General features: G+C 46.0%; 1 protein-coding gene and 2 non-coding genes across 10 annotated transcripts in view; 1 reads left to right on the plus strand and 2 right to left on the minus strand.

The window, feature by feature from the left end:
* Positions 1-15492, minus strand: part of XPO6 (exportin 6) — a 119180-nt gene extending 103688 nt beyond the window's left edge. For 4 of the 8 annotated variants that reach the window (XM_035267258.3, XM_035267257.3, XM_078345010.1 and 1 more), the window contains exon 1: positions 14834-15492. In XM_035267258.3, the coding sequence (XP_035123149.1) occupies positions 14834-14836 (3 nt within the window). In that variant the 5' untranslated portion in view covers positions 14837-15492. Of the gene's footprint in view, positions 1-13579; positions 13678-14833 lie in introns of all 8 variants that reach the window. The other 4 variants (XM_078345007.1, XM_078345006.1, XM_078345009.1 and 1 more) reach the window with 3 other exon arrangements.
* Positions 12541-12603, plus strand: LOC118146558 (U7 small nuclear RNA). Its single transcript, XR_004732413.1, has one exon. It is a non-coding gene; the product is annotated as a U7 small nuclear RNA (small nuclear RNA).
* Positions 15493-16919: 1427 nt separating the features above from the next.
* Positions 16920-17061, minus strand: LOC118146635 (U4 spliceosomal RNA). The gene has a single exon (XR_004732475.1). It is a non-coding gene; the product is annotated as a U4 spliceosomal RNA (small nuclear RNA).
* Positions 17062-20861: the final 3800 nt, after the last annotated feature.

Here is a 20861-nt window from a genome sequence, read left to right on the forward strand (position 1 = left end):
CAAGAGTCCCAAAGAATGTGGGTAAAGGCTGCATGGGTGAAGGATGCATGGGACTCCATACTAGTTTTGCAGCTTCCTGTGAGTATATAATTATTTCCAAATGAAGTTTAAAAATACACACACACACACACACACACACACACACACACAGATTAATACATTGATTTTTCTTTTATTTTAAAACTAGCATGATCCAGGCCAGGCATGCTGGTTCACAACTGTAATCCCAGCGCTTTGGGAGGCCAAGGCGGATGGATCACCTGAGATCAGGAGTTCAAGACCTGCCTGGCCAACATGGTAAAACTCCATCTCTATGAAAAATACAAAATAATTAGCCAGGCATGGTGGCAGGCGCCTATAATTCCAGCTATTAGGGAGGCTGAGGCAGGAGAATCACTTGAACCTGGGAGGCAGAGGTTGCAGTGAGCAGAGATCAAGCCTTGCATTCCAGCCTGGGCGACAAGAGCGAAACTCCATCTCAAAATCAATCAATCAATCGATCAATCTAGCATGATCCAAAAAATTGGCATGATCACTTTTTTAATAAAAGTACTTATTTCAGGTATCCATTCCCTCTATGGATGGACATAAAGATATATGGAATGTTTATATAAAGTTAATCAGTTAAGAATAGTAAAATTTGGAGTGATTTCTTTGTCATGTTCTTTGTACCTTATGATTTTTTTACCTTTTTTTTTAATGAGCACATGTCACTTTTATAAAAATTATCCAGTTGTTACTCTAAAATAAAGAACTCCCAGGGACAGGCAGTGGTTCACTGCTGAAATCTCAACACTTTGGGAGGCCAAGGCAGGAGGATTGCTTGAACCTAGGAGTTCGAGCCAGTCCAAGCAACATAGTGAGACCCGCCCCCAACCTTAACAAAAAGTTAAAAAATTAGCCAGGCATGGTGGTGCATGCCTGTGGTCCCAGCTACTGGGGAGGCTGAGACTGAAGGATCTTTTTTTTTTTTTTAATTTTTAAATTCTTTTTCTTTTTTCTTCTTTACAAACTACAATTCAAATCAGACAAGAGGATTACTTGAGCCCAGAAGATCAAGGCTGCAGTGAGTCATGATCACACCAACTACTCCAGCCTGGGTAACTGAGTGAGACCCTGTCTCTTTTTTTTTTTTTTTAACCCAGGCTGGAGTGCAGTGATGTGATCTCAGCTCGCTGCAACCTGCGCCTCCCAGGTTCAAGTGATTGTCCTGTCTCAGCCTCCCAAGTAGCTGGGATTACAGGCCCCTACCATCACACCCAGCTAATTTTTCTATTTTTAGTAGAAAGGGAGTTGCGCCATGTTGACCAGGCTAGTCTCAAACTCCTGACCTCAGGTGATCTGCTGCCTGGGCTTCCCAAAGTGCTGGGATTACAGGCATGAGCCACCATGCCTGGCCTGACCCTGTCTCTTAAAAAAAAAAAAAAGGCCAGGTGCAGTGGCTTATGCCTGTAATCTCAGCACTTTGGGAGGCCAAGGTGGGTAGATTACTTGGGGTCAGGAGTTTGAGACCAGACTGGCCAACATGGCAAAAGTTCGTCTCTACTAAAAATACAAAATTAGCTAGCCATGGTAGTGGACACCTGTAATCCCAGCTACTCAGGAGATTGAGGCAGGAGAAACGCTTAAACTGGAGGCAGAGATTGCAGTGAGCCAAGATCACACCACTGCACTCTAGCCTGGGCAACAGAGGGAGACTCTATCTCAAAAACAGAAAAGAAAGAAGGAAGGTGGTGGCTCACACCTATAATCCCAGCACTTTGGGAGGCCAAGATGGGTGGATCATGAGGTCAGGATATCGAGACCATCCTGGCCATGGTGAAACCCTATCTCTACTAAGATACAAAAAATTAGCTGGGCATGGTGGCACGCGCCTGTAGTCCCAGCTACTCAGGAGACTGAGGCAGGGGAATTGCTTGAATCTGGGAAAGAGGTTGCAGTGAGCCAAGATCGTGCCCCTGCCCTCCAGCCTGGCAAAAGATCAAGACTTCGTCTCAAAAAAAAAGAAAGAAAGAAAAAGAAGGAAGAAAAGGAGGGAGGGAGGGAGGGAGAAGAAAGAACTTCTAAGGTCTGATTATTAGCCAGTTTAGAAACAAATGATTTTTGTTCCAGCTCCATTTGGCTTATAAAATATCTTTAACTTTTCAGAGAGCCCTAGACCAGAAATCTTTTTCATTACAACCTTCATATAAAACAGCAGCAGTCTGCTTTAATGAAAATGAGCCTATTGTATATGCTAAGCCTATAGACTTACCTGAATTAAAACTCAAAGAAATCAAGTAATCTTCCTTTCTGTTGATATCCTGTAATATGGACCAGCTACTACTACATCCTCAAGTTATATTTTTTGTTTTCTTTTTATTTATTTATTTTTTGAGATAGAGTCTCATTCTGTTACCTGGGCTGGAGTGCAGTGGCACCATCTTGGCTCACTGCAAACTCCACCTCCCAAGTTCAAATGATTATCCTGCCTCAGCCTCCCGAGTAACTGAATTACAGTGGCCCATCACCACACTCAGCTAATTTTTATATTTTTAGTAGAGACAGGGTTTCACCGCGTTGGCCAGGCTAGTCTCGAACTCCTGACCTCAGGCAATCCACCCGCCTCCGCCTCCCAAAGGGCTGGGATTACAGGCATGAGCCACCACACCTGGCCAAGTCATACTTTTTCTATTCTATCACATTATAGGATACACAGAGATAACTGTTTTTCTCTTTTGTTATCTTCAGCCCTTTATCATCTGGCCCTTCTACTAAGGCAAATTTTTGCAAGTTTTAAGGCTAGCTGGTCAGATGCACCATTTTTCCTGGGAGAATATACCCAGTTGGACTATATTTTTGTTCTTTTTCAGATGGAGTCTTGCTCTCTGGCCTGCACTGGAGTGCAACGGCACCATCTCAGTTCACTGCAATCTCCGCCTCCCAGGTTCAAGTGATTCCTCCACCTCAGCCTCCCAAAGAGCCAGGATTATAGGCACCCACCATTATGCCCAGCTAATTTTTTTTGTACTTTTGTAGAGACAGTGTTTCACCATGTTGGCCAGGCTGGTCTCGAACTCCTAACCTGGGTGATCTGCCCACCTCGGCCTCCCAAAGGGCTGAGATTACCGGCGTGAGCTACCGCGCTTGGCTACATTTTAGGTAAATATGCCTGTGTATATGTGCTTAAGTTTAAGAAGAAACCTAATCCAGCCTGGATAACAGACCAAAACCCCATCTCTACAAAACACACAAAAATGAGCTGGGTGTGATGGTGCATGTTCATAGTCCCAGCCACTAGGGAGGCGAAGGCAGGATGATCACTTGAGCCCAGGAGGTCAAGGCTACAGTGAGCCATGACTGTGCCACTGCACCTCCAGCCTGGGCAAGAGAGTAAGACCACGTCCCCACCCTCCCCCTCAAAAAAAAGAAGAAGCAGAAGAAACCTAGTGATCTAGAAAAAACATGGACCTTGGAGTTGGAATCTTAGGACTGAATCCTGGCTCTGTCAACTCACTAGATAATTCTGATTTCTGTTTTTTCGGTTTTTTATTTTCTTAGCCCAGCTGAAGATAACACTAGTTACTCAGCATTACTCTCCCTAGGCCTCTGTCCTTATCTTCCTCAACTATAAAATGGGAATGTAATACCTACCTGGAAGGGTGGCTGTAAGAGATTAAATGAAGTACCCTACACTGCATGCATGAGAGCCGCTTAACGATGACTAGCACAGAGTTCAATGATGAAACATAACACAGACCTTTTCTCTCTCAATGCCCATTTCTTTCCCTTCCCATTAGCCTCTTTCACCCCCTCACTTCTCTGCCCTGTGTCTGTCTTTGATTAAGGTCCAAAGGACTTCACCTCACCCCACTCCCACTCCTCGTTGTCCCCCAGTGGTTCTCCCAGTAGCAATTAGCTTTGGGGCTCCCCAGTAAACATACCACCTGCCCAGCACTTGTTCTAACAACTCCCCTTGCTCACCTGCTGCCCTTCTCCACCCACCCAGGGGAAAAATACAGTTAAATAAGCTTGCTGGTTGCATGGATTTTAGAAAAACAAGGTGTTTACTGCATTCATACGCTATTTCAATCTTACCACACTCTCCAAATACTACTACTATCACTTACTAACCTCAAGGGCCCACCTTGACCTGCTTGGGTTTATTTTTGCACCTGACGCTTAATTACTCACATATCTGCTGAATGATTACTAGGCACTAGGGAGGCAAAGCAGAGTAAGATGTACCCTGCTATGGGCTCCGAAAGAGAAAGAACTAATCCTCCTCACTCCCAGGCTTGGAGTGGGAGGGAGGAGGAGGAAGCAAGGAAGGAGGCAAGAGTTCCACATTTTGCTCTTGAAACTTCTGAATTGTCTGACACTTACTATAAGAATGTAGTCTTGTCATTCTTACACAATAAAAACAAATAAATCAAAATAATAAAAGCCAAAAAATACCTAACTATAATTGAAGATGACCTATGTTAAACTAGCAGCTGGAAAGCCTCCGAGAGGTACTGTTTATGATAACTTTGAGATGTCAGGTAAGTTTCATTTGCAAGAATGAAAAGGATACTGGAGCAGAGGGAATGGCATGAGCAAAGGCAGACAGACAAGCATCAAAGTGCACTGAGTGTTCCAGGAATGACAAGTGGTTTGCTGTGGCTGGAGAACAAGGTGTAATTTGGGAAGTCTTTCAAAGATACTCGAAATAAATCACTTTAAGTATTTAATAAACCATCTTCACCCTTACTGAAAGACCTTAAGTGAAACTTGAAATTCAGGGCCCATGTTACTTTACCATGATGAAAACTTGGTCTCTGACAACAATGGGAACCCTCTGCTCTGAATGACTGGGGGTGACGTGGCATGAGCACATCTGAGCTCTATGAGGCAGCTCAGCAGTATGGAAGATGGACAGAGGGACACAGAACCTGGAAGAGGACTGGTTGTGACAGCAACAATCAAAGCAAAAGACAACGACAGCCTGATCAAAGCCGAGGGAATGGAGGGAAAGGTCAGGGTCAGATCACAGACATGTTAGCAGCAGCATCAACAGGTCTGGAAGCGGGTGGGGGGTGCGGAGAAGAGGAAGTTAAAGATGACTCAGGTTCATCGTTTGAGTAGTTAGTAAATGAGGTTATTAACGGAACCAGGGAATGGCAGAGGAGGCACTAATCTGAGAGGAAGATGGTGGATTTGGTTTAAGACACATTTCATTTGATGTTGTCAGGACATTCTGGATATCTAAGGCTGGTAAGCGAGGTTTAGTTTTCATTGGTACATGGGTTATGTACCAATGAAAGCTGAAGCCACAGGAGGCTAAACCAAGAAAGTCATATCATGGATGCCATGGGAGCCAAGAAGAAAAGGAGATCAGTGGCTGCCAAAGGCCACACAGAGAGGTCAAATGGCCTAAGGACTGAAAATATGCCTTCATACTGGGTTCAGCACACACAGGTTATACATCATCTTGAAAAGTGGTGAAAACAAAAAGCTGGTCTGCTGGCCAGGTGAGATGGCTCACACCTGTAATCCTAGCGTGTTGGAAGCCTAAGGCCAGAGGATCGCTTGAGCCCAGGAGCTCAAGGCCAGCCTGAGCAACATGGTGAAACCTCACATCTATAAAAAATACAAAATTGGCCAGGCGTGACGACGCACGCCTGTATGTCCTCACTACTCAGGAGGCTGAGGTGGGAGGATCGCCTGAGCCCCAGGAGATAGAGGCTGCAGTGAGACATGATTGCCCCACTGCACGCCAGCCCAGGAGACAGAGTAAGACCCCATCTCGAAAAAAAAAAGTCAGTCTGCAATGGGTTGTAGAATGAATGACAGGTGAAAGGAGAGGTGGGAGGCTGAAAAAGTAGAGGCGGAGAGTAGCAACTACACGTTCAGAAATTCCTACCTTTTCAAGATAGGCTGTGCTACCACATCTTCCTTGGCTTGGCAGTCCAACCACTCAAGGTGTTCAGCATCCTTCTCCTGCCTGGGGCCAATTACCTTCATCTCAACAGTGCCACAAATGCTCACCTACCTACAGAGACAGCCCATCCCATATTTTATCGGCCATGGCCCATCTCCTGTCATTTCTTCCTATCAGTTTACCTGTTATCGTTTCCATTCCTACCAAATACAAATCACCAACCGATTGAAACTTTCTACTACTCCTAATCACCAGGTTACAGGCTTCCAAAATTCAGCTTGTGCTTTTCCTTCTTTCTCATCTCTTAACTCTGGAATCAGTTTTAAGTGACAACTCCCTTGCCCAGGTCTTCCTCTCAACTACAAATTACACATGCAAGAACAGGCCCTGTCACATCCACAAGGCATGGTGTAACATCTGGTTCCCCTCACCTAACCTACAACACCAGACTGACTGAGTTTCCTTTAAGGAAACCATCCAACAAAAGAAAGCCAAACTCCCTAGTATAGTCCTGGAGAATCTCTATCATCTAGCCACAAACTACCTTGACAGCTTTCTCTCCAGCTACTTCACATCCTTCTCTTCGGAAACTTCCATCCATCCGAGGGAGCCTAGCTTACTCCCTCCCTAACGCTCCCGGTGAATACCCAAGACCTCAACAACATCCCTATCATAATCTAATTGCCCCCTATGCCAAGAACCGCTCTAGACTCTTGGGATATACGAACAAAAGAGAGATTCCCTAGTTAACATTTTAGCAGGAGAGGACAAAAGACCAACCTCATAAATAACAATGAATACATAAAATGTTACACAACTGTATAACATTACTTCCTGTATGAAAGGAAGTAAAGCAGGATGTGAGGACTGCAAGTGCTAAAGTGGGATTACCATTTTAAACAGGGTGGCGAGGGTAGGCCCCATGGGAAAGTGACTCTTGAGGCTTAAAGGTTTAGTCAAGCATTCTTAGGGAGAGCATGGTCCAAGCAGAGGCAGAGAGCCAGGCCAAAAAGCCCTGGAGCAGGAACACCCCCAGAGGATCTGAAGAGTTAAGGAGGCCAAGGGAGCTGCAGCAGAGCCAGCAAGAGCCAAAGGAGCCGAGCTAAGAGGGGAGATGTGACCTGTCACAAACCAGCTTGGATGTCAAGCAGGCAGCTGGAGACAGGAGAACTGAAACTGAGGAGAGAGATGTTGGGTTACAGGTATCCTGAAGAATGCACTAATCGAGGCCTAGAGTGTTCCGGCTATAAGATGAGGAAGAAACAACCAGTGCAACAGAAGGAAAACCAAGAGCACACCTTAGTGTCCCAAAGGCCAAGCGACAAAAGACTGAACTGCAGAAAGGGTGCTCAGCATGTCTGATGCTACTGACAGATCTAAGATAAGAACTGACAGCTAACCACTGGATTTAGCAACACTGGTGGGAGGGACCTTGATAAGTGAGATTGAGAGAGAATAAGGCCAGGCCTGGGGGCTCACACCTATAATCCCAGCATTTTGAGAGGCCGAGGCAGAGGGATCCCTTGAGCCCAGGAGTTTGAGACTGCTATGAGATATGGTTGTTTCACTGCACTCCAGCCTAGGCGACAGAGAGAGATCCTGTGTCTAAAAATAATGAGAGAAGTAGGCTGGGCATAGTGGCTCACACCTGTAATCCCAATACTTTGGGAGGCCGAGCAGGTGAATCACCTGAGGTGGGGAGTTCCAGACCAGTCTGACCAACATGGAGAAACCCCATCTCCACTAAAAATACAAAATGATCTGGGTATACGCATGCCTGCAATCCCAGCTACTCAGGAGGCTGAGGCAGGAGAATCACTTGAACCCAGGAGGTCGAAGCTATGGTGGGCCAAGATTGTGCCATTGCACTCCAGCCTGGGCAACAATAAGGAAACTCCATCTCAAAAAACAATAACAATGAGAGAGGTGAAAGTGAAGAATTAGAGACCAGGTACAGACCACTCTTTCCTGGAGTTTGGTTGCAAAGGGAAACAAAAAAATAGGGCAATAACTGGCCAGGAAAGTAGGAGTAAAGGTTTCAGATTAAAAAAAATACCATGTCTGTGTACCGCATGTATCTATATGCATAGGTATCCACACCCAGCCCTAGAAAGTCTCACGCACCCAACCAACGTTTATTATTTCCTTCACTCTCGCTTCATAACTATTATTTTCTATTATCGTTGCTGCTATATATCTGATCTTTGTAACTATCTGCAAGAAGCTTGTACTTAGAAGGCCCTTTCTTTCTTTGTCCAAGTTTCAAACTCTTCCTCATCCTTCAAGATTCAAATATCCCCTCTGGGAAGCCTTCCCTGACTCTTCTCCTAAGCCAGTTTCTCACAGATCAGTATCAATGCAATCTTTGTACCAATGTCCTTTGCACCAATACATTCTTCTACTATCACTTGTATCACAGTCTCTTGTATTTTCAGAGTATGTCGTCTTATTTTCCCCACTAAATGACTTCCAAAGGGCAGAGGCAGTATTAAATATTACCCTGGAAGTGTAACTTATGAGCACTAACTCGCTGTGCGACGTTGGGAAGTTGCCTAACCTCTCAGTGCACTGAATGTCATCTATAAAAAGTGACATTAAAACTGCTTCTAGGTCAGGCGCGGTGGCTCACACCTATAATCTCACCACTTTAGGAGGCCAAGACAGGTGGATCACCTGAGGTCAGGAGTTCAAGACCAGCCTGGCCAACATGGTGAAACCCCATCTCTACTAAAAATACAAAAATTAGCTAGGCATGGTGGTGCATACCTGTAGTCCCAGCTACTCGGGAGGCTGAGGCAGGAGAATCGCTTGAACTCAGGAGGTAGAGGTTGTAGTAAGGCAAGATCGCACCACTGCACTCCAGCCTGGGTGACAGAACAAGACTGACTCAAAAAAAAACTGCCTCTACCTCCTGGATTTGTTTACGACAGTAAATGGGTTAATAGATATAAGATGCTTGGCATATAGGAAGCCGTGTGTGTGTGTGTGTGTGTGTGTGTGTGTACGTATATATATACACATATACACATATATATGTACACACACACATACATATTAACTATTACGTTGTTATATTGTAACCACAGCACCTAGGATTATAAACTTCATAGCAGGATGTCAATACATTATTTCATGGTTATCTGGCCTGGTGTGGTGGCTCACGCCTGTAATCACAGCATTTTGGGAGGCTGAAGCAGGAAGACTGCTTGAAATCAGAGGTTCAAGACCAGGCCAGGCAATAGAGCAACCCCCACTATCTAAAAATAAAAAATAAAAATAAAAATTAGCTGGGCATGGTGGCTTGGGCCTGTAGTCCCATCTACTAAGGAGGCTGAGGTAGGAGGATTGCTTGAGACCACGAGGTCAAGGCTGCTGTGAGCTGTGATTGTGCCACTGCACTCCAGCCTGGGCAAAAGAACAAGACCCTGTCTCAACAAATAAATAATAAAAATTAAAACCAATTTTTAAAATTCTGGCTTAATCTACTTATTTCTTTATACTACATTAATTTTGCTGACCACATTTTGGCTTTATCAGGTGATTTGAACCATGTCATGTACTAATTTTTTCAGAAGCTATTCAATTCATTTCCTGAAATGTAACTTTTTGGCCAGGCGCAGTGGCTCATGCCTATAATCCCAGTACTTTGGGAAGTCGAGGCGGGTGGATCATCTGAGGTCAGAAGTTCGAGATCAGCCTGACGAACATGAAGAAACCCCACTTCTACTAAAAATACAAAAAATTAGCCGGGCATAACAGTACATGCCTATAATCTCAGCTACTTGGGAGGCTGAGGCAAGAGAATTGCTCGAACCCAGGAGGCGAAGGTTGTGGTGAGCAAAGATTGCACCATTGTACTCTAGCCTAGGCAACAAGAGTAAAGCTCCATCTCAAAAAAAAAAAAAAAAAAAAAAATTAGCCGGGCTTGCTCCTGTAATCCCAGCTACTCAGGAGACTGAAGCAGGAGAATTGCTTGAATCCAGGAGGTAGAGGTTGTAGTGAGCTGAGACTGCACCACTGTACTCCAGGCTGGGCGACAGAGAGACTCCGTCTGTCTCAAAAAAAAAGAAATGTAACTTTTTCTCCAGACTATCTCTAATGCTGTGCCTGACATACAAAACCTCTGGGTACTGCTGAACATCTCCCTGCCATTTCCCTATACCCTGTGTCTTCTGAGTACCTCTCAGAGCATAGGGTACAATGCAATGCTGTGGTGAACAAGTGGATGACATGACGTGTGAATGGCCGAATTTAAGTTCTGATTCTGCCTCCATTACAGGGGGCACTCATGGTAGTTGATACTAAAAAAAATAAGAAACCTTAGTAGGCAATTCAATTTCTAAGCAACTAAAAAATAAATGCATTAGCATATAAGCAAAAACTCAATTTTACACACAATTTTCATATTAAGTAACAGCTCACTCAATATTAACAACTTCTCAGTGAAGTAATGGGAACCTCTAACATGTTACACCACTTAAGAATCCATGGGTCAGCACTTTGGGAATCTGAGGCAGGCAGATCACGAGGTCAGGAGCTCAAGACCAGCCTGACCAACATGATGAAACCCCATCTCTTAAAAATACAAAAATCAGCCAGGTGTGGTGGAGCATGCCTATAATCCCAGCTACTCAGGAGGCTAAGGCAGGAGAATCGCTTGAACCTGGAAGGTGGAGGCTGCAGTGAGCTGAGATCGAGCCACTGTACTCCAGCCTGAGCAACAGAGTAAGACTCCATCTCAAAAAATAAAATAACCCATGGGAATACAATCAAAATTGATTGAATAAATCTAGTTATAGTATGCTAGCTCTTCCTGTCATTCTATACTGCAACTACAAATCTTTTTAAAATGATTCTAAATGTGAAGGCCAGGAGGGTTAGTGTAAACAAAATTCCCCATACTCCCTATGCCCCACCACTATCTGTCTCTAAGCTAAACAAAATACAGCAGGTGGAGGACTCTCCCGACCCTCCTTCCCATGAGGTAGCACCCAAAGAACACAGGCTCCGGAGTAGAGCACTTTGGGTATAAATGCCAACTCCACCACTTGTCAACTAGGAATCCCAGAGCAGGTCTGTCCATTTCCCGCTCTGGCAGGAACGGCAATAGTGGAACCTAGCAGAGCTGGTGGGCTTTACTGATACTGAATGACTAAGAGAAAAAGTAGGCCAGGTGCGATGACTCATGCCTGTAATACCAGCACTTTGGGAGGCCAAGGCAGGTGGATCATCTGAGGTCAGGAGTTTGAGACCAGCCTTGCCAACATGGTAAAACCCTGCCTCTACTAAAAATACCAAAAAAAATTCGCCAGGCAAGGTGGCAGGCACCTGTAATCCCAGCTACTTGAGAGGCTAATGCTGGAGAATCTCTTAAACCCAAGGAGGCAAAGGTTGTAGTGAGCCAAGATTGCACCACTGCACTCCAGCCTGGGCAACAGAGCAAGACTCTATCTCAAAAAAAAAGCAGTGAGTGAAGAATAGCTACTATATCAAAGATGCTTAATAAGTGGTAGTTTTTATTACATTCCACCAATTTCAAGTCTTACTAGAGTTGAAGATTTAAAAAGTCTTCTTTTTAAAGTCTCATTAAAAAGGCTCAAACTTATGCCAGTTAACACCCTTAAAAGTAAAAATGTTAAGTCAGTAAGAAATGGAGGGGAAATAATTTCCTGGAATAAAGAAAGAGCTGGGATCCCAAGGAAAAGACCCTCTGCCTGTAAGACACCAGCCAGGAAATAGTTTCCTTGCCTTTGGGGGACAGGGCCTACCCCAGGCAAGCCCCTGACTCTGGGATACCTACAGATGACCCACTGTGTCAGTGACACAAAAAGGACAATCCTATTCACATCAACTACAGCCACCCCCTGTACTTAAATAACTGAGGTCTAGGTGACAAAAACTTTGGCAATGTACCTCATAAAAAATGCACATGGAGGTCATGAAGCCAACTACTTCATTACTCAAAGGTGGTCATTCCCATGATGCTCTACTGACTGCCAATTAAAATGAAACCTGAATACAGGTGTGCTTGGCTAGCTCAATCAATAACAAAATTCTGTCCAAGGGTCCTAAAGTAATGCTGTAAGTTTCCCAACGGTAGGAACGTGTGTCTTGGTCATCTGTACGTGTCCTAGGCCCTGGTATATTGTGGCTACTGAAAATTCACTTGAAAGATTTGTACACCTGTATTCATAACAGGATTATTCACAAGAGCCAAAGGCTAGAAGCAACCCGTTTATCCACTGATGGATGAAAGGATAAACGAAATGTGGCACATACACACAATGGAATTCAGCCTTCAAAAGGAAGGAAGCTCTGACACATGCCATGACACGGATGAACCCAGAGAACACCGCGCCATGTGAAATAAGCCAGTCACAACAGGTCAGACACTGCCTGATTCCACTTCTATGAGTGACCTAAAGTAGTCAAATTCATAGGAATAGAAAGTAAAGTGGGGTGGGGGAGAGACTGAGAAATGAGGGGTACAGGTTGATTTGGGAAAAATCTTCCGAGATGGATGGTGGTGATGACTGCACAACAGTGTGAATGCTCTTAATGTCACTGAACAGTACACTTAAAAATAGTTAAACTGGCAAATTTTTATTATGTATATTTTACAATTAAAAAAACAAAGTAAGTGTTACAGCTCTTTTAGAATTTGTCTCTTTTGAATTTCTGATTTGGGCCAGAAAGCCCCCCAAAAAATAAAATAATTAAATAAAATTTTAAAGAATATTGAGGCCAGGCATGGTGGCTCACACCTGCAATCCCAATACTTTGGAAGGCCAAGGTAAGTAGATCATCAGAGGTCAGGAGTTCGAGATCAGCCTAACCAACATGGTGAAACGCTGTCTCTACTAAAAACAAAAATTAGCTGGGCATGGTGGCACAAGCCTGCCATCCCAGCTACTCCAGAGGCTGAAGCAGAAGAATCACTTAAACCAAAGAGGCGGAGGTTGCAGTGAGCTGAGATTACACCACTGCACTCCAGCCTGGGTGACAAGAACAAAACTCCGTCTCAAAAAAAAAAAAAAACGCTGGGCATGGTGACTCAGGCCTGGAATCCTCATACTTTGGGAGGTCAAGGCAGATGGATCACCTGAGGTCAGGAGTTCGAGACCAGCCTGGCCAACATGGCAAAACCCCATCTCTACTAAAAAATACAAAAATTAGCTGTGTGTGGTGGCACGCGGCTGTAGTCCCAGCTACTCGGGAGGCTAAGCCAGGAAAATTGCTTGAACATGGGAGGCGGAGGTTGCAGTGAGCGGAGCTCGCACCACTGCACTCCAGCCTGGATGAAAAGAGCTCCATCTCAAAAAAAAAAAAAAAAAGATGCTGAAAGAATAAATGAAGGAAGGAATAAGTGCTACTTTCATCAGCCACTAAATGTTCTACCTCATACCTCTAGATTATTCTTCAATTTCTATCCCCAAATTTCATAGTTGAGGAAATTGGAACTAAGAGCTTACCTGATCTGCCACAATACATACTGTGTACATATGTATGTTAAAATATATAGACTCAGTTGTGCATGGTAGCTCACACCTGTAATCCCAGCACTTTGGGAGACTGGGGGTGAGGGGGATCACTTCAGTTCAGGAGTTCAAGACCAGCCTGGGAAATATGGTGAGACCTCATCTCCACAAAAAATTGGCCAGGCATGGTGGCACGCACCTGTAGTCCCAGCTACTTGGGAGGCTAAGGTGAGAGGACTGCTTGAGCCCAGGAGGTTGAGGCTGCAGTGAGCCATGAACATGCCACTGCACTCCAGCCTAGGAAACAAAGCAAGACCCTGTCTCAAAATAAATAAATAAATAAAATATATACACTATACAAATAGCATATACTTACTGCACAGTGCTGCTCAGCATTCACAGTGTGCTTTATCCAGCTGGCTGTAAAAAACCTCATGACTTACACACTAACCACAAGCCCCTTGAATGTTTTGAAAATCCCACAGGTCCTAAGGTCTGTATCACAAAAGATGTAGCTAGGTCCCTTTCTCTATTACAGCACTAACTTGGGGTAAAATGGGTGACACTGAGGAGAACAGCTCCACCCCTGGAGGTGATCCAGTACTCACCGAGGGCTTACTATGTGCCAAGAGCTGGGGCAGATAAGGGTTCAAACAATTTGGTCTTTGATGGAGCTGTGTCTACCGCAATAGACAGATAAGGCTCAGAAATAATTACAAGAACAAAAAGACAAATGCTTAACAAAGATGTGGGTACACACATTTAGGGGAGTATTGAAGGTATCTATGGGTCTAGAAAACAGGAAAGGTATCTTCAGCAGAGGTCAGAGTATGTAGAACAGCAGCCTCGGTGTCAAAAGATCACGACCATTCCTGACTTCGCCATCACCTGTGCAAGGGACCTCTGTAAATCCCTCTCTCTGTTTCCCCCTATATAAAGCTACAGCTAGGTGAGATGCTTCTCCTACAATCACCCAGCTCTCTAAATGTATTAGAAATGCCCAGGTTCAAATCTTAACTCCGTTACTTAAAAGTTGCTTGACCTTGAGCGGGGGAATTAATTACTCCGTGCCTCAGTCTCCCCACTTCCGAACAGAGGGTTGGTGTGATCATCAAATACTACTGCACGTCAATCACTTCGGGCAGGGCCTTGGCAAGTAGTAAACCCTCAATAAACGGTAGTTATACTGCCGGAGGAGCTGCAGGAGGCAAACACCAGATGCAAGGGTTGTGCCTGCTGTGCTCCCAGGGCCCTCCCAGGCCTGAGCCATCACCCCTGGGGGGATGGGAGTGCAGGGCCGGGGCTGCACACTCTGCACGCATGTGTCACCGGCCAGGCTCGGCACGCGCCTCTCCCCGCCATAGGGAGAAAAGCGATGGCTCAGCAGCCCCGGGGCCCATTCCCACCCCTCCGGCAGGGCACCCCAGGAGGGAAGGGCTCCGATCCCACTTACCATGCTGGCCGGGGAGGGGGCGGCTCAGATGAGCTGGTTCTTGGGCTTCGGACACGTCCCGCTCGCACAGTTCAGGTCATGGTCCCGGCAGACTCGGGAAGTCCCCCGCCCGTGCAAAGACAACCCCTTCTCCACCGGGCCCCGTGGGGACCCTCTAAAAAGGGCAGGGCCACCCGGGTCTCCTCATCGGGGGCCCCGGAGACAATTCATCCAGACCCACCCGCCCCTCCCCAATGAAACTGAAAAAGCAGGAAATGGGGCTCGGATGCCGGCGAGGAGGGCAGCGGCTCGGGACCCCCGCCCGGGCCCGACCCCCGCGGGGGAGGCTGCGGGCCCAGGCAGGGGCTCCCCTGCCTCCGCGGGCAGAGGTGGCGGCGGGCCCGGCCCCGAGGGTGAAGGGGCGGAGGCTGACGGGGCCTCGGCTGCGCGGCCCAGGCGGCCGGCTCAGGGGAGAGGCCTGGGGGCCCGCGCTGTCCTCGCCGTCTCAGCCCACACGGCCACTGCCGCCGCCCCCGAGAGCATCCCTGCTCGCGCCCGCCCCGGAGCCGTCCGCTAGTACCGCGCGGCCGCCCCCGACCAACAGCCCCAACGCGCCGGAAGTGGCGAGCGCCAGGCGGCCTCACAGCGCGGCCGCCGGGCTGCGGCGCTGGAACCGGACCAATCCGGAATCGAGCGGGGCGAGCAGGGGGAGCAGGCGGAGGGCGGGGCGACACCTGACGGCTCCCACTGGCCCCGCCCTCTGGCAACGCCCCCTCTGGCAACGCCTTCTCTAGCCACGCCCTCTGGGCCCACAGCCCGTCTGTCCACGCGGGCTAGCAGCCATCTTGGTAAAGGGAGCCCGGGCTGCCATTTTAGTAAAGGCGCAGTTTCTCTTTCACTTCCTTCGCTCCATTCATTCCACAAAGCTTTACTGAGTGTCTTTTACGTGCGGAGCGTTGCGCTGGCTGGGTGGCGGCACACGGCCTCATGAGCTTACATTCATGCAGTCCACTGGAATATAGTGGACTATGTTAGCCCGGCTATATTCCAGGCGCCGCTGTGGGTGCTAGGTCGAGAAAGATAAACAAAACTTCTATAGTCAAAGTGCTGAGGGGGCAGAGAACGTGTTAAATTCCTGTTCCTAGCCTCCAACCCACTTTACTCGTGAAAGTGCTCATCTTTATTTTATTTTTAGGGACAGGGTCTTGCTGTGTTGCCCAGGCTGGAGTGCAGTAGCGCAGTCGTGGCTCATTGCAGCCCCAACCTCCTGGTGCACCACCATGCCCAGCTAAATATTTTTATTTTTTGCAGAGATGAGGTCTCCCTATGATGCCCGGGTTGGTCTGAGACTCCAGGGCTCAAGCAGTTTTCCCTCCTCAGCCTCCAAAGTGCTGGGATTACAGCTGTGAGTCATCCAGCCAGGCTGAAAGTGCTACTTTTAAGAAACAGAGAGTCAGGAAACTATCCCGAACAGCTGAGACTGAGCCCGCAGGTGTGTGTACTACCTAGATTGGAGCAAATCTATATAACTCTATGGCTCTTGTCAACCTTAAATAACGAGATTGAGAAAATAGGATTAAGTATAGGGTTTATTCAAACCCAAAGCTTGAGAATGGCCAACCAGAAGCATAGATTCAAGTTGCCCTGAATATATGCTCCAATTAGCAGCAGCTACAAATGGTTTTTTTGTTTGCTTGTTTGTTTGTTTGTTTTTAAGACAGGATCTTGCTCTGTCGCCAAGGCTAGAGTGTGGTGTTTTTCTGTTTTCGTTTTTGTTTTTGTTTTTTTTTTTGAGACAGAGTCTTGCTCTGTCTCCCAGGCTGAAGTGCAATGATCCAATCTCGGCTCACTGCGACCTTCACCTCCCGGTTCAAGCAATTCTCCAGCCTCAGCCTCGTGAGTAGCTTGACTACAGGCACCCACCATCATGCCAGGCTAATTTTTGTATTTTTGTAGAGATGGGGTTTTACCATATTGGCCAGTCTGGTCTTGAACTTCTGACCTCAGGTGATCTGCCAGCCTCAGCCTCCCAAAGTGCTGGGATTATAGGCGTGAGGCACCGTGCCTGTCCTCAAGTGGGTTTTTTGTTTTGTTTTTTTAAATTCAGTCTCCGTAGAGACTGTCACAAATTGCCAATGCCGACTATATTTTCAAGTCGTCATGGCAGGGTATTGGGAAAAGTTTTCAATTAGCAATAATCGCGCCTTGTATAAACCTCATTGGCTACGATACTGCCATTGCCCAAAGCTTCTCAAGTGGGTTTTTAAGGAAAAAAGAAGAGGCATAATATAAGGTTGAATAGGAATGGTGAGAAAGTGGAAAAAAAAATAACATAAGCTATTGTCTATACACTGTTCTTTGTATCACAAATTTCAGGAACCCAAAGGAAATGGGGGAGGCAGCTAGTCTGAAACAAAATATCTTTAAACAATTGTCCCCAGGCATGTGGAGGTGGGAGTGTGCCCAAACTCCTATACACAAATCTCAGTGGACCTGAGAAATTTTACATACTTCACATAACTCAGACTGCCCTGAGCTATTTTTCTTTTCTCTCAAACCTCAGTGTGATCTGAATCAATACACCCAGGACTGTTAAAACAAAGATTACTCACTCCACTCATAAACTTTCCCATCCAGTAGGTCTGAGATGTGGCTGAATAATTTACATTTCTAACAAGCTCCTAAATGAAGCTGATGCTGTAGGTCTAGATACCATATGTTAGCCAGACTAGTCTCGAACTCCTGATCCCGGGGGATGTGCCCACCTCAGCCTCCCAAAGTGCTGGGATTACAGGCATAAGCCATGGTGCCCGGCCTCAAGCACATTTATTTTATCAAATCTTTATTGTTGCCCACTAAGTGACAATCACTCTTTCAAGGATTCAATGCTGAGCAAAACAAATATATGTGTGCCCTCATGGAATTTAGAGACAAATTACAGTAATAGATCAGCTATCATTGTGATAACATGAAGGAAAAATTCAATCTATTATAACTTTAATATAGTTTATACACTAATAAGGCCACGGGATCTAAAATAATCTGTCAGATTAGGATGGGGAGGAAGTCAGGAAGTGACATTTATTTAAGCTTTGACCTGAAAGAAGAAGGAGTTCGCTATGCAAAGGGAGGGGGCATAGAACATTCTAGGCAGTAGAAACAGCATGTACAAGAGAAGCCATCTCAGTAGGTAAGCAGATGAATCAGAACGGAAGCCAAGTCACTTTCTTGGCTCAGTTTATTAGGATGAGTGAAAGCTTTGGGATGAGGCTCATTTGGAGTGAAATCTAGCTCTTAACTTTACTAGCTAGGGTATCTTGAGTAATTGACTCTCAAACTCTTAGTTTCCTCACTGTAAAATTGAATGAAATAGCAGAAATACAACTGACTCATTTGAAGGTATGCCTTTGGGTTACATAACTCGCATAACTGGACGTCCAGAGATTGATTAGCTTCGAGCTGGGTGTGATGGGAGAACTGGATCCATTTCTCTAGGATTTTCTTTTTCTTTTTTCTGTGTGTGGTGTTTTGGTTTTTGTTTGTTTTTTTGTTTTTGAGACAAGATCTTAGTCTATTCTCCATGCTAGAGTGCATGGTGCAATCATAGCTCACTGCAGCCTCAACCTCCCACTTCAAGCTCCCAATCAGCCGGGACTACAGGCATACGCCACTACGCCCAGCTGATTTCTTTTTTTTTTTTAATTTTCAACAAAGACAATGTCTCACTATGTTGCCGAGGGTGGTCTCCAACTCCTGAACTCAAGTAATCTGACCACCTTGGCTTCCCAAAGTGCTGGGATTACAGGCATGAGCCACTGTGCCTGGCCATTCCTCTAGGATTTTCTCACTCTGCTCTTCTCCATTATCAGGCTGCTTGTTAAGGTGGGTGCCAGGAACAGCCAGGGTCACAAAATTCCCTGTTCAAATCCAGCAAAAGAGAGCACCTTGTGGCCAGGCACAGTGGCTCACTCCTATAACTCCAACCCTTTGGGAGGCCCAGGTGGGTGAATCACTTGAGGTCAGGAGTTTGATACCAGCCTGGCCAACTGGTAAAACCCCATCTCTACTTAAAAATACAAAAATTAGGCCGGGCACGGTGGCTCATGCCTGTAATCCCAACGCTCTGGAGGCCCAGGTGGGTGGATCACTTGAGGTCAGGAGTTTGAATCCAGCCTGGCCAACATAGAGAAACCCCATCTCTACTGAAAATACAAAAATTAGCCGAGCATGGAGCTGCTTGAACCCGGGAGGTGGAGATTGCAGTGAGCCAAGATTACACTATTGCACTCTAGCCTGGGCAACAAGAGTGAAACTCCATCTCACAAAAAAAAAAAAAAAAAATCAGTTGGGCGTGGTGGTGGGCGCCGGCAGTCCCAGCTACTCAGGAGGCTAAGGCAGGAGAATTGTTTGAACCTGGGAAGTGAAGGTTGCAGTGAGCCAAGATTGCACCATTGCACTCCAGCCTGGGTGACAGAGTGAGACTCCGTCTCAAAAAAGAAAAAAGGAAAAAAAAAAAGAGTATCTTTTCTTACATTCTTTCTCACGTCAAGAAGCTTTCCCTGTTGATCCTAATTGGCCTAGGCCTGCCCCTCCCCAATCTAGCCATAGCAAAGTAGGATGGAATTGCTGTGATTTGCTTACAGAATCCCCTGGAGTTGCTTTCAATTCCGCAGAATAAACTGGATCTGTGGAGTCACCACATCATAGCTCCATTGACAGGCTGGGGTGAAGGTTTAATTTAATGTACATAAAACACCTGGCGCATGAGGCATGCGATAAGTCACAGCTATTATAAATTTGACTCCAGGGATTTTGTTCAAGTCAACTAAATAACATTTTGTTATTAATATTAATCACAAGCCTGTCTTATTCCAAAAAAAGATTTAAGGCTGCTATTACTTTTAGTTGGCACTGCAGGGATGGCTCCCATCCATCTCTGCCTGCCTATTTCTGTTGCTACTGCCCTGATCTCTTGCACTTACTTATTCGTTCAACAAACCCTCAGTGAGCTAGTATTAGCTTTGTGCCAGGCCCTTTACTAAAAGTGAAGTATTTGAAAGTGAATAAGAATCAGACAAATTGGCCAGGCAGGATGGCTCATGCCTATAATCCCAGCACTTTGGGAGGCCGAGGCGGGCGGATCACCCGAGGTGTGGAGTTTTGAGACCAGCCTGACCAACATGGAGAAACCCCATCTCTACTAAAAATACAAAATTAGTCAGGCGTGGTGGCACATGCCTGTAATCCTAGCTATTCAGGAGGCTGAGGCGGGAGAATCGCTTGAACCAGGGAGACGGAGGTTGCTGTGAGCCGAGATGGCGCCATTGCACTCCAGCCTGGGCAACAAGAACAAAACTCTGTCTCAAAAAAAAAAAAAGAGTCAAGCAAATTGTCTACTGCCTGGGTCAGCAAGAGCCACCTAAATAATTATAGTACATTGTGAGGTGTGTATGGACTTCATAAGTGTATGAGGAAATGGGGAGGAAGCAACAAAGATGGTAACCTTCAGGTTGGCTCTTGATGGATGAATAGAAGTTCACACAGCTGCTGCAGTCTTCACTCCTTTTCCCACTCCAGGCTGTCTTCCACTGTGTCGGGACTCTTTCATTGCAAGTAACGAGGTGGGGACCCTGAAGTTTGGACTCTAACAGTCAAAGGAAAAAAAAAGAATGGATTGTCGTGTAAAACCCCATCCAAAGGTTTGGATGAATTTCGGATACAGTGGATTCAGGGTGTGAATATCACAGAATTCAGTTTCTCTCTCTGTTGGTTCTGCTTCCTTGACTGGGAGTCATTTATCCGCATGGATCCTGGCATATCCAGACTTTCCCTTCTTCCAGGTTGAAGCCTGGTGGAGAGGAGGGCATATGCATCTCCTACAAATGTCATCGGAAACTAAACGCTTTGGCTTTGATTGGGTCACATCCTAAACCAGTCACCATGGCCTGGGGAATGTGATGCCCTGATTGGCTAATTTTGGGTCACATGTGCCACGAAGCTCTAGAGTAGCTCTTTCAATGGCCAACATCTCTGTCTCTGTCTGTCTCTG

The sequence above is a fragment of the Callithrix jacchus genome, chromosome 12 (genome assembly GCF_049354715.1).
Source record: "Callithrix jacchus isolate 240 chromosome 12, calJac240_pri, whole genome shotgun sequence".
Lineage (NCBI taxonomy): Eukaryota > Metazoa > Chordata > Mammalia > Primates > Cebidae > Callithrix > Callithrix jacchus.